The sequence below is a fragment of the Xiphophorus hellerii genome, chromosome 23 (genome assembly GCF_003331165.1).
Source record: "Xiphophorus hellerii strain 12219 chromosome 23, Xiphophorus_hellerii-4.1, whole genome shotgun sequence".
NCBI classification, from domain to species: Eukaryota; Metazoa; Chordata; class Actinopteri; order Cyprinodontiformes; family Poeciliidae; genus Xiphophorus; species Xiphophorus hellerii.
Genome location: NC_045694.1, coordinates 5,693,663 through 5,708,402, shown reverse-complemented (window position 1 = coordinate 5,708,402; position 14,740 = coordinate 5,693,663). Strand labels below are relative to the sequence as shown.

General features: G+C 35.8%; 1 protein-coding gene across 1 annotated transcript in view; it reads right to left on the bottom strand.

Moving 5' to 3' along the window:
- Positions 1-5,067: 5,067 nt before the first annotated feature.
- ppargc1b (peroxisome proliferator-activated receptor gamma, coactivator 1 beta) overlaps positions 5,068-14,740 on the bottom strand; it is a 100,126-nt gene continuing 90,453 nt past the window's right edge. The window contains exons 9-12 of the mRNA XM_032554759.1: positions 13,317-13,374; positions 12,987-13,105; positions 12,397-12,524; positions 5,068-11,417 (exon numbers count right to left, since the gene is read on the bottom strand). Of these exons, the coding sequence (XP_032410650.1) occupies positions 11,326-11,417; positions 12,397-12,524; positions 12,987-13,105; positions 13,317-13,374 (397 nt within the window). The 3' untranslated portion in view covers positions 5,068-11,325. The remainder of the gene's footprint in view (positions 11,418-12,396; positions 12,525-12,986; positions 13,106-13,316; positions 13,375-14,740) is intronic.

The window sequence follows — 14,740 nt, the reverse complement described above, 5'->3', positions numbered from 1 at the left end:
GTATTAAGTTCTCCAAATGTACTTTCTGTTTGTTTTTATTCAGTTTTTTTAGGTTGTTAAATTTAATTTATCATTAATTTAAATACATAATCTTCTTATATACATTTACAGGGAACACAAAGTACAACAGCTTAAAAATTTAGGGTTTTAATACATTTATCATTGTTTGATAATGAATGACATTGTGTAATTTGGTGTGTGTGTTTTTGCATGCTTTACATTAAATTTAACTTCACTTAGAGTCAGGCACACATTCTAACCCTAGAATTAACACAATGCCCCTTTTTTAAAACATGATCCCACTACTGAAAATAATTTTATTCATAAAATTAACAGAAAATAAAATGATTCAATACACTCCATATTTTACCATATTTTATTGGGGCCCAAATAAGAATCAGGGCCCTGGGCTACTGCCCCTCTAAGATCTTTCTAGCATCTGGCCTGGTTCACAATCATCTTGAATTCCTCCGTTTTAATGCTGCTTTACTTTAAATTCGTGTGATGTTTTGCATGTGAGAAAGTGTGAAGGATCTGAACAAAGTCACACCATCAAAAAATAGAAAATTATATTTGTGTTGTCTGTGTTGAGAAGGTTGTAAAATCTCCAGTTTTATCCAATTTCAAAAGTTTTTAAAAGTTTTCAAAAGTTTTAAATCAATCTTTTTCAATCTGTAACAGAACTGACAAAAATAGTATAACTATTAATCTGTCAGTCTTCTGTAAGACTGATAGATTTAGGGCCTAACAATAATTAAAAGACAATATTTATGTCACCTTTGTGTCACAGCTCATGAATCCTGACTGCAAAGTGGATAAAAATCCCACCTAAGTGTGAAATGACGGAGATGGTTGGCTTCCAGTTAAATAAAAAAGGAATATTAAAGAAGCAAAATGAGATTTCAGTAACATTATCTCTAGATGGGATGTGACCTTTTTATCATTGTCTCAGATTTTCTTTGCACAAGCACCAAACCAAGTCAATTTATCTCAGTCTGAGCATGTTGTGTGTGTGCTGGTGGGTGTGTGTGTGGGGGTGGGGGAGGGGGGTGGGGGGGGGGGGGGGGGGGGGGGGGGGTGGGGTGGCTGCCTGGATCAGCATGCCTCATGAGGACAGTTTAAGAGGCTTATCCAACAACTCAAGCAATAAGCAGGATCTATGCAGAAAGCAAATGTATCACAAACTAAAATACATCCACTCCACCTGCATCTGTTCAGCATTCTAACGCCAGCGCTCCATGAATCAGCTTTAAAATCCCCTGAGGGGTTCTCAGATATTGTTGGGTTAATATTATTTATAGACAGCAGAAAATGCATTTCAAACAATGCACAATGACAAGTAATCAGGTTATAGCTTAATCTGTTTTTTTATTTCTGACTATATGACTGGATCTCATATTGTTCTGCTTTTTAAAACATAGGTACAAAGTCAATGTGCTTTAAAAATACATTTACCAGTACAATGAGCCATAAATTCTGCAAACCAAAATATTTAACCTTTTTAGACATAGCTGAAGATGACACGTTTAATAAGATACCATCTAGTTTTTATCTTCAACTTGAACTGTTGAACCTTTATTACTCCACAGGACTGATTTACTAAAGAAATCTTGGTCCGTTGGTTCTAACATTGTCTTGACACATTCAGAAATTTAGGAATGATTCTTCACAGTAGTTTTAGTTAAGTTGGTTTAGCTAATATTTTTTATGTATTAAATGGCTCATTCAAAGTCTAAACTGAAGTCCATCTGAGAATCTGTGACAAGAGTTAAAACTGATGTACACACTCTCCACCCAGTCCCAAGAGCTATTTAGTTCTTGGAATGGGTAAAAAAAACTTTAGCAAAAGAATGATTTCACAAACCACTGATAGAATACAGTGGACACTTTTAAGATATGGATTTTCAAAACCATATTCTTTACAATTTTATCGTCAAAATCAGGACATGAAAATATTACATACAACAATATTTTGTTTCCCTATGTAAATTTATATTATTTTTTAGAAAACACTGGAAACAGAAGCAAATAACATATGCTTTATGTTGCGGAACAAAACCCCTCCAACTCATTTATTAGTATTTGGAAAGATATTACTCATGCAGTGGCAGGTGCTGAAGCACCTCTCTAGAGAAATATATGAGTGAAGCATATTATTGCTCAGATGAGCAACAGTGCTGGGTATAGTGTATCTTGATGCTTCTGTTATAAAACATAATGTTGCACATGTCATTAGGGCAAATTTGCACACGATGTACTCAGTTTTTGCCAGATGGTATCAAGTCAATATGTAAAGCTAATAACAGTAACAATGAATCTGGGAATATAATATAGAAAGAGCAAGAACTGAATTAACCACAGCCTCATGAACGGCAAAGGTAAATACAATGGACACTGAAGAAAACTTAAAAAGTCGAGCAATAATTAACTTACATGGCCAAAAATGTATTTGTCCTGAACAGATTTCTTATTTTTTTGCCTTTTCAGCTATTGTTAAACCTTCTAGTTCACAAGACAAATAAAAACAAAATGAGTAAATACAAGACAGTGTTTTTAAATTATGATTTTGTTTACTAAGGGTAAAAAAAACTCTACTAACTACTCACTATAACCCAATATCTGCTCAACCTATGAAACCATTTAAATAGAACCTTGTCTGACATCTGGAAGTAGGCCAGTGGCTCTAAAAAAATTTTTTTCCTCCAGCTAATGAAATTCAAGAACCCTTTCAAATGGTCCTTTAGCTCCTTGATCCACACGTTTAAGTTTCACCTTGCCTTCAAATGAAAGGTCCCGACATGTAAGGGGGGATTAAAGTCAATCCATATTAATCTGATGCAAAATATGCTGACACTCATCACTCTTGCCTTTGTTTAAAGTACTGACTGCATTAGAATCACAGGCCTGTATGAGGATCGTGACACAGCGGTCAAATCAAATCACAACTCAAATCTGATTCAAAAGGTGTGTCATGACCTTAAATGGACTGTTGAAGCTAAAAACTCATTGCTAGTTATTTTACAACATCTTTGTTGATAAAACCGGTTTGATAATCTGAATCACAAAAGTGTGACAAAAACAGGAATATCCTAAGGTGGCAAGTACTTTTTCACAGCAGTATAAGTCTGACTGCCATTAGATTCTATTTTTAAAGGACTTTCAAATTTGTTTACAAAACAACATGGGAGTCCATGACAGGCAAAATTATGAGGTTTGGATTTCGAGGTAATGTCCTCCTCCTGATGTTTCTGTCCGTTACTTCGAACCTCATGGGGGATAAAGCTGTGTGTCTGATATCTCTGCAGTGCAGAGCTCCTTTTTTTGCTGCAGTCACGACTACCCCACAGTAACAGCTGTACAGAGGATAGCAGGACAGGAAATGGCTGACAGGATGATTTCTAATCTCCTCTGCCTTTGGCTTTACAGTCACTAGATTTAAAGGTTAATACTTCTGCAAATAGCTGTTTTAACATGACTTTTAATATATCATGAATTACTGTTATATTTATCTGAATGCATTAAGAAATTTAAAAGAGATTATAAACAAGTAAGTAAAAGACACATTGCTGAAACTTAGCGGTAGTTTGCCTTGCTGTGACTCAAAAAAGTTGAAAGGGTCACATTTGTTTGGCACCTAAAGTTACAACAAATTTCACATGATAAATCTGTATTCCAGTTTCTGGTAATGTTAGTTGGACAAGAAATAAGAAACCATCCATGTAGCATTGCTGGTGTAGGGATCTTCTGTGCACTCACTTCATTGGTGAGGTCACTGACATGTGAATCACTGTCTATCCAGGCGGAAAATTGCCAGCGGCCTGTTAATAGGGTGTTGTTAACCAAAGGAGGACTGGAATTAGTGAATGTCTGTTAGCGTGCCATTGCGTGTGCTTGAACACCAGAGAATGCAGATTTGTGAAGACAAACCACAGACATTGTGAAGTTGATTCTTCATCCAGTTGTTCTTGCAGTGTGAAGAGCATCTGTAAACAAACAAGCTAAAACTGTTAGCATTTAAACTGTAGAAACTGTTAATGTGACATTTAACCTCTGCAAATTCTATCAGGTTTGCAGTTTAATAAACTTCTTTGCTGCTTATGTACTGTTATCCATGCATTACCCCTTCTGAGACAGTGTCTTGCCCACAGCTAAAATGAAATGGATTAAAGATTAACCTAAAAAGAGCAAATCATAAAAATCTCACAAAAAATAAGGCTCCAACTGAAGAGGATTACGTTCATAAAAACGGTTCAACTCCTTCTAATTATTTAAATTTTTACATTCCTCGAAGGACTGGGCAAGGAGGCATAGCAATCTTTTTTTCATTCATATTTATTAATTAATCCCTGACCAATTAATAACTACAGTTCTTCTGAATATCTAAGCCCTAGGTTTCCTTATCCAAATTGCAAAGCACATGAGCCACTGCAGGTTTTTGTTTTGCATTACAAGGCCCTCTCAATTTATAGATCAGATCTCAAATTTTTTAACTGACTTAGTGTTAAATAGTGTTAACTGTTTTTTGAAGTGGAGGTACTTAGCAAAATCCACATTTTATAAATTTTTGTACTTCCATTTGGGTCTCTAATGCTTCTAAAAACACACAGCCACTTTTTGACAATGAATAAGTTAATGGTTTTTGTTGTGTGCAAAATGAGCCATTTCAAAATCCTTCAGAATGTAATGTCACAAATCAGCAGGTACTGCCTATCACCTAGCAACCCCAATGAAATACAGCCAATCACATAGCGAGCCAAACTGAGCTTCAGAATGTTTGGTCAGGTGGTTTTATCTATGTGCTGTAAAATGAGTGCTAGAAAAGACAAGTGTTTTGTTGTTCAATTACCACCCAGAAGCCAATTATTACAGCCTTGATGGCTGTGCAGGAGGCTCTACTTCTGCTTTTCAAAGATGTCTGGTTGTATGAATTTGTTTGCAGCAAAGTTGTTTGCAGTCATTTTCATGTGCGAGTGTAAACATTGAGTTGGGGGACCAGCAGCAGCGTATTTAGGCAGAATATATTTATTTATTGCGTTTCTTGATAAATAAACAAAAGCAAAGCCATAATGTTGTTCATTAGGATTTTATTTTTGGAGGCAAATCAATGAATATATGTACTTTATACAGTATATGAGGAGCACATCTCTACAGTTTCATAATGTAAACAATCTCTGAAGAGAAATGTATTCAGTTTAAAAGGAAGCCATAGTTGTCTGTTTTAAACTATTTACATGAATTAAAATATAATTTATAACATCAGATACTTTAGCTTCTATGAAACTAGATTTTAACAATTCAAAAATACTGAAATGCCTTTGTCTCCACATTCTCAAGAAATATGAAATTACACAACAGAGAGAAAAAAAACACCCTTTGAAGACATCAAAACTAAGTGGCATATAAATAAAAAAAGAAAAAGAAAACATGAAATAAAACAAACATATGTAAAAATATAAAATCTCACTAGCAGTATTTATTTTTTGTTTTACCAAAAAAAAAACTAGGTTAAAAAAAGAAGAAAAAAATCATTTTTGAATTTGATAGTCATTAGATGTAAAGAGACAGTGAAATGAACAGTAATGAAAAACAACATAAATATATGCCCTTTTATATCCACCCCCAAAAAACATAAAGAAAAAAACACTCACTCATATTAAGCAGATTTGACAGTTTGCAGTCCCAAATGAGTATCTGATTGACATCAGTGTCACCTTTTAATTTGTCAGATTAGCCATTAAGTTCTTTGAACACTTCATTTTAACTCGGCCCATATTGCAAGCACTCCTGTCGTGGTCAGGGATAATTTCATGGCTTAAAACAAACAGTGAGTGACGCAAAGTTTTACTGAGCCATGGCATTAAAAACGTAACATCTAGAACTGAATCTCAGGACGTTTTTATATTTGTTCACAATCCCTGGTGAATCATTGCTCTTCATTTTAACTTTTTTTTGGTCAGCTTGCCTAGTAAGAAGTTTGTTTTCTCACCATTTTCCATTTTTTTATGAAATGAAGAGTGGAAAGAAAGATATTGCATTCTTATGAGGGTAATTCCCTTTGGAAGTTTTTTTTGCTTAAATAAGTTTTTTTTTTTTTTTTATTTGGATTCGCTGCCTATTGACCTAGCACCTAGACCAAATAGACAGCAGTTATTAATGTTGAAATGTGTCAACGTGTTCTCAAAACACTGCGAAGAATGACCCACATCAAAGTTTTCTATAAGAAAGTATATAATAATCTAGATATCTACACAAACACACAAATATATATATATATATTCATATATATGTATATACCTTTTTTATAGTATGGCTATTGAAAAAATTACGTCAGTAATTATTTAATAATAAACCACGTTGGATTGGAAAGAAGTTTAAATAGTAATATTAAAAGCTAATGATAGCTTAGTTTCCCCCAAACTGATTTTTAAGGCTTGCCATGTTAGACATGGGATTAATCCGATTCCATTTAACCCTTGAAAAGCCTCACAGGCACAGAGGCAGTCACTGTAGAAACCATAGCAGTACTGCAGGCTCAAGGTTGAACTTTAATTTACATGAAAAGACAGTATATCTCTCCTTTACATTATCGACTGGTCATCTGCAAGGAAAACCTGAACTGGATAATTGCCTGAATGTTTTTCAAGAAGAATGTATCCTCCCATGATCTCCTTTTTTGATCCAAAGTAAGGTGCAGCAGTGAAACTAGGATTTCTACAGTGCCAACATCGGCTGTTGGAAAATATTCACCAGCTTTTCTTCAGCACCTCCCTGCCACATTCCTTTACCAGAGATATACATGAACTGTATAGTTATTGGCTGTAAAGTAAGCGCTTTAAGCAACTCTGATTCAAACCAAATCTGTGCACCATCAAAAGGTGGTAATAATATAGTTACAACAGCTTACAAGAAGAAAATACAGTGAAGGTAGTTCACCAATTAGGACGATTTGTGCAGTGAGAACGTTAGAACAGCGTGTTCCGTTTATCTGCTTTTCTGACCACATTCTTCCTGTAGATTATTTTTAAAATGGCAGTCTACGTACAGTACAGCAGCCTATTTAATCCGCAGCTTAACAGTTGCCCATGTAATAGCTCAACAATCAACCACACACTGTACATTATTACCTCCGTTTTTCACAAAGGCTGTCTTGAGATTATTACGTATTGCATTGGAAAATTGCTTTTTAAGAAAACAAGAAAAACAAAATCCATATTAAGATACAAAATACAGCCTCCTACCGTGATTATCTATGGTGACACCTTTTCATTTGTTGTTTTTTTTTCCCCTTTTTGCTACAGTGTTGTGTTGGACTTTGTGTGAAGTTGTGATTTTCCCTTCATTTCCTCCCTGTATACTGAACAAAATTAACATACTGAAACAAAATAGACCTGAAATCTCCTGCCTTATTAGTAATCAAGTGTGACCCACCACCAAAAAATAAAATAAGAACACACAATAAATTTCATGTTTACAATGAGGCATAGTGCTATATACACATTATATATTCATATATTATCTTTTTAACATGTAAACCAGCACATTCTCTCACTTTTTAGTAGTATACATACTAAGCACAAAACCTTACTCAGTTCACAAGTTGTTGTTTTTTTGTCCTTTTTAACAGACGACACCTTGTTTTCAATCAGTATGTATAGCACTAAAGTGTTAGTTTTGGACATCTGTGAGCCTGGAGAGGAAGGCATCCACTCCAGAATCTTGACTTGCTGTTATTTCATTTTTAAGCACTGAATAAGGCGCCTTTGTACTTAGTGTGCGTTCCTAATAAAGTCAAAGGAGAAACAAGTGATGTAAACATTCAATTTTTTTGTGTATGTGTGTGTGTTACCAAGATGTGGTTTAGATAGAAAAGACAAGAACCAGGATGGGGAGATTATCGGGTAAAAAGTGGGAACTCTGTGAGGGGAGACCTGGAGAAGATGAGGTCTTGAACCCACAAAGAGAGAGAAGTTAGGGATGGAGAAAGAGTTAGGCTGCGTTTTTACTGGATGTCCTAGGCAAGGAGAGGGTGAGCAGATACAAACAGGGGGAGTGGCACTTCCTTGATGACAACATGAAAACAAGTGCAGTCGGAGAAGATTTTGAATCTTCACCAATGAAGTACATACAAGGAACAACCAGTCCACCAAATTGCTGTTCGACCTCTCACTGACCCGTAAGCATCAGCAGTGTCCAACTCAAACACGAGACAAAGACAAAACATTCAATTACAGAAGGATACAACGTTGAGACTCCAACAAACGGACACCGTTGTGAGGCAAGCGGAGGACAGACTACAAAAAGAGATCACCTCTGTCACAAGGAGCTTAGAAAACTAAACCTATACCCCTTATAGGTTCTGTCCATGAGTCGGGTTTCAATCCTACACCCTCATCAGCTGTGAAAGCTTTAATCTTCAAGAAAACAAACTTTTGATGCTGTGATAATAGAGGAGGAGGGAGAGCGTTCAGGAGAACCGCTAAACAAAAAGACGGTCAGGACCTGGATGAAGGGATGTGAGGTAGAGACGCTCATCTGACCCGGTAGATGACGAGAAATTGAATTCTCAGCCAGTTACTTTCTTTGTTCTTAATCAGCTGATCCCTTGCCAGCTACCTGGCTGCATTATTGGTGGGGAGTTGATGCCACCAGATTGGCAGGATTCAGAGACTCTCTTTAAGTTTTTCAAGGCATGCTGCTGCTGGCTGCTGCTGGAATGTAAGCTAGCTGCTAACCAGATCCAGTCTGAAACTATCAAGCAAACCCATCTTTTGAAGCACCACATCGCTCCACAATCTTTGTGTGGGGACAACACGATGATTACATTCAGCTTCTTAAAATACATTCCTACTCCATCTGTGACCATAGTGTATTAATGGGTAATGCATTTTGTGCTTATAAAACCAAACAGTTCACTAACCCTAAATAAACACAATATATTTAAAGACCACTACTTTATGTTGTATTCAGTATTAACTCAATTGAATGTGATAGATGATTGGATTGAAATGGACTGGGATAGAGAACACCTTGCATGGCTATAACATGCAAGCAGGCTGTGAGGAAGGAGGCTTTACAGAATTTTATTTGTATTTTTCCTATATATCTATACATTTTTGTCAGGTTTATTTGCAAATAGATTTTTTTTAATATATTAATATTGACCCAAATTTTCATATTGGTACCTAATTAAAACCTTTTCCTATGTTTGAACTCATTACAAAAATCTCAGAAATGGCAAACTACCTTATGTTGCTATAAAATAAATTCCTATTGTGCTTGATGCACTTGTTTCTTTTGCATGTTAAACTACATGTAATTGAAGTGATGCACATTCCAGGGAACAAAACGTTTTACTCACAAATAACACCATTATTTGTCTTTACCTTTAGAAGAAATAACAGACATGTAAGGATATCATCACAGTTGAAAAGATTTATAAAGGATTTGTCAAAATGTTGTCTAAATTAAGGCTATGTAAACAAGTTTAATGTGTCTAAAGGATTTTTAAAAATCTCTTTAAACTCAGTCACATAAGGGAGTTTTGTTTTACTACCTAAAAATAGATATGTGATCCATAACCCAGCTTTCCTTTAGTTTAGTTCTGTCCATGAGTCGGATTTCAACTTGCGATACACTCATAACTCCAAATGGGTTATTTTCCAGTAAAAAGTAAGCCAATATCAGCTGTTTCTATAGTGTTAAGTATTATTATTGAGATTCCAGAGAAAGTGCCCACACTGATTGTCAGCTGACTGAAAAAAAGCTACTACGATTCTCCCATGTACAACAAAGACAAATTTAGCTGTAAAGATTTCCGATCATGAAAACCAATGACAAGAATGACATGGCAACTAAATGAGTCCAAGCTATCTCTGTTAGTATAGTAGTTCTGCTTTAAACTAAAGTTGGCAAGCTAAGAGAGATGGCAACAGATGGCAGGATAGCTACCTCAGCAGACAACCCAACTAATCATTAATCAGCTCATATCAGATTTTTATACTCGGGTTACCCTACGAAGAGCAAAACATTGAAAAGGGATAATATTCTTTACTTTTAATCTAGAGCTAAATTTATTGGGCGTTAAAATTATGTCAAACATTTTATTTTAATGTTTACTATGAATGGTGGTCTTTTTACTCACACTGTTTTAAATCCTAAAATTATTTCAGGTTATGAAATTACTTGACATTTAGTTGCAGTCAAATCCAGTTTTTTCACATTTCTGTCTTTAAACATAAATCAGAGAATCCTATTTTTTTCCAAATCAATGGCCATCTTAATCTATTTGTAAATCTATTCAAAGGTAAGGTTTTAACCTAAGTGGTTTTTTTAGAGAAAACTCCTTCCTCAGTCTAAATTGGTTGTAAAAATATGAACAATGTTTAAATAATAAATAGTTTAAATAGGGTCTTTGTGTGTAAAGCATTCACTAAACAAAGCCTACAGCAGCCAGTAGCAGAAGCTAAATATTTAGCATGGCAGAGTTAGACACAGAAGGGGGACAGAGGAGACATTTACCTCTGTTACAGTGCATAGATCAAATCAAGGAAGCACTACAGTTACAAAAAAGAAAACATGACTTTTTTTCTTCATTTTAGGTTTGTAAACTTTTATCAGTCATCCGTTGATTACATTAAATGTGTTTGTTATATACTTTGTCCATGAGACACACACAAACACACGCCCTCACGCCAACACGCACTCACACAGAGTAAGTTTAAAAATTTATAACATACACAATTATTTGCTAAAACAAAACAGACTATTTTTTCACATCCTGGTTATATGACCAGACAAGCAAACACAGCCTGCAGGTTCACCATTTGTGACCAGAAAAAAGGGAGGTTTTCTCTTTTCTTTTTTTTTTTTGCTTACAAAACAAACAGAGTGAAGGACACGCACACACAACGACACACACTACAACGACCAACGCAACGCAGGGATAGCAAGGATTTGCTACAGGTTTTTTATGCCCGTTCTTCCAAGGCAGGGCAAAGACGACACCAGTACAGACAGGAAGCAGCTTTGTTGTTACCTTTGTTCAGAGAACTGTATCATTGTTTTTAGCTGTTGTACCATTGCTGTTTAAAGTCCCTTTTTCTCCCTCCTGTCTCTTAACTCCTCGCAGTGACTTCCTTGTTTTTTAGCAGAATGCTCCGGTGAAAGAGACTTACAAAAATCAAGGTCCTTGTTACGTTATTCCAACAGTAAAAATGTAAACATTTTGCGAGGTTGCCTTGCACGGAGGTACTGTGGGCAGACCCTTGTTGTCAGAGGGGTTCTGCTGCAGTTTACTAAGGCTGGCCAGCCAGCAATGCTGGACTGTCAACGGTGCAGGGACTTCTGGGCCTCCTTCAGCAGAGTGTCAAAGTCCAGTGCATCATACTTACTCTTGACAGGGCCAGGGCCAGCCTCATCTGAAACACAGAAACACATTGAGGTCACAAAAGGTCCTTGTAGAAATCAAGCCTGAAACATTTACAGCCTCAATAAGGTCACAGAGCTAACGTAAAAATCTGCATCATCAGTCAAAGTCATTCTGCCAACTTCTGATAAATTCATTTTTTGATGAGCAAAATGTACCACACATTACAACAAGTCTATTTTATTGTCTAATTGCTTCATTAGCTGACACAAATATGTTATTAAGGTAGTAGGATGGATGTATAGATGCTTTCTAGTATGAATAGACTGTACGTAAAACTGTATGCAAGAATAGCAGGAAGAAGTTAGGAGTTCCTGGACACAGGCTTTCCCAGATATTAGCAGTTTGCTAATATATTGTTCAAACTCAGGCATATCAACATTTTTCAGTTTTAGCTGTTTGAAATGGCTAAAAACAGCAGACATGTCATAGCTCTGAAGATTTGTTCACTTTTCCAAAAACTCAAGTCAAGCTGCAATGAGACATGAAATTTGTCTGAGTGTTTTTTTAAACCTAAATTTTAAAAAAAATCAAAGTACTCCTTTGAATTTAGTTTCTATTTAGTTTTTTTCCAAAAACCTTAAGAAAAACTTTTACGCTTTGTACTTGACTTGTTACTATAGTCTCTACTCAGTTTACAGTGTTGTTAGCTTTGTGTTCAATTATTATCAATATTCATATTATGAAAATGATTATTTTCCAAATAAAAAAATGGGCAATGCATTAGGAAAGGGCTTCTTATTGATTCACATACAGTTTTTTTCTTAATGTGTAGCTGTTATTCACATACACCACTCAATAGTTCAGTTACTTCAGGACAAATACTGGTCCAATGGTCCATTTCTCAGTTTAATACAAGTTGAAATAACAACCTCAATGAAAAAAAAAACATGAAGTAAATAAGATATGTACAAATATCTTCCAGTGCTAGGATTGGCTATAATAGATTTGAGTGTTTATATTTTGGTTACCAAGGTCTATGTAGCGTTTCCTTGTTAGCCTCCTAAGGCCTGGAGGTGCATTCTGGAAAACAATCTCTCGTTCTTTGCGATGTCTCTGAGGCCCCGACTGACGCATCTTTATCACTCCACAGCGCTCCCTTCAGCCACACAGAAAAAAACACACATGAAAGATATTGCAATAAATCCTATTACTAAAGAGTGAGAATAGTGTGAACTGAAAGTTCATTGAATTGTAATGTCTAATGGTGTATTAGCTTTAAGTGAGCATTTTATCTTGAATATGTACAAGAACAAATTCTAGACTACAAAAGTTTGGGGTTTTCTTTAGCAGTATTTTTAAATTTGTGTTTGTATTTAACAAATCCTGAAAGAAAATGCCACACTATGCCCGGTTGTTAAGAAGCAGTATCTGACAACCATCTCTAGCTCTGAGGTCCTACTCTGAGTCAAGGACAGCAATGTGAACAGAACCTTTAATATAGACAAAATCAATTGCTTTTTTTATTTTGTGCAGAATCTTCTTCATCCGCCGCAACTAGCACCATTGCAAAATCTGCTGTGTCTCTTCAGAAAAAGTTGATCCAGATTGGAACACTTACTCGTTGCAGATGATGACTTTGCAGTCCTCTGCATTGCCAAAAACTTGGAAGCGCCTCCTTAGCATGTTCTCGGTCACCCTGCTTGGTAGGTTATGGATGTAAAACACCTGGCAGTTGTCCTGGCAATAAGGAAACCACAGCAATAATAAGAACAAATGACAGGTTTGCAAGCAGTTTAGATCCAATGACAATATGTTTGTTGTTCTTTTGAGGAACTAAACCGTTGACTAGCATTAGGCTGGGCCTTCGTCAAACCCAAGCAGACTTTAATCAGACTTTCAAAGGTATTTTTTTGTTTGAATGAGGCTGCAGAATGTGAAGGGTGTGTACCTCGTCAGACTTGTCCTTGTTCTCCTGGTTGTCGTCCATACAGCTCTCAGAATTCTCACTGAAGGAGAACAAAGAAGACAGGGAGGATGACAGTGAGTTGGTGGGAAACTGTAATGTGAGACATGTAGAAACAGGTGAACCACATCCAACAAAAGTCTCCAACTGATGGCAAAAAAGTATCTTTCTGTTTTATGTCTCTTACCGTTACATTCCCTGTCATAATGTATAAGACATAACATGACTGCTGACCTCATTCTGTGAAAGGCCACCTATTCAAACAGTTCTGCCTGAAAATCTGAGTGATGCTCCAGCATTTGCCTGGTTATATCTTCACATTCAGCAGAAACAAACATGACTTTTGACCTTATTAACTTGGACAGTACAGCTTCTGTTTGAGTGTTTTTTTTCTTATATGCTACAAATCACAACACATTTACCGACTGAATTCCTCTGCTTCACAATGCACAGGGCTAAATGCAGAGACTGAAGGGTAAAAACATCAAATGTCAAGTGGTTATATGTTAAATTATGAATCAGAATGAGGGGCTGGACAATCCAAAAGAAGTTAGTGTGAATATAATTGGAACCATCTCTGTCAAAGAAAATGTTTACTTATAAAAACAGGAAGGCACCACCATATATGGATGATGATTCACAGTCAAACAACATAGTCTGCAGCAGCTTTTTTTCCCCTCTGTGACAGAGTGAAGTGAAGAACTGGATATTTAGGTGCAAATGCCATCTGAGTATTTTATCTTCCATTCCATCTGTCATGTATGCAGCATTTATAGTGAAACCCAAATTATTATGAGAAATTAGTTTATTAGCTTTTTGAAATAACATTGACAGCTACAATATTGTAGTGCAATAAAACATGAAACTTAAACTTGCACACAAAGTGAATGTATTCCAAATTTAAAGCATTCTGGTGAAACAGTTGTTGGCAAAATAAGAAGGGCTGATGTCAGAGTAAAAATGCATGATCAGAACCAGAGCAGAAGTTGTTACCTCTGCCTGAATGTTTTAAAATATATGGTTTGTAATAATTTTGAATTAAAGTTTTTTCACTTTAATCCAACCATTCTGTAGTGAATTACAAGCAGAACTTGTAAGTTCCTCCACTGGTTTGTTAGGTCTCCAAGCTATGGCTTTTAGGTAGAAGTTCTCCTTACTTTATTTTCCTCCATCAATAAATCACATTATACATGTGCATTTTATGAATTCAAATTGAAGCTGGGGATTATGTTGTCACCACTGGCCATTGTATTTTGCATAGATACACAAGTAACTTCATTAGTCTTTGGCAACTCTCCTCTGTGTTTCCAGGTAATGTGTGCTTGGTTTAAAAAAAAAAAGGATGAATATAGCTATTGTCCAGAAATAATTGGAAAGAATTATTTAGAAAAAAACAATACATGCCACTT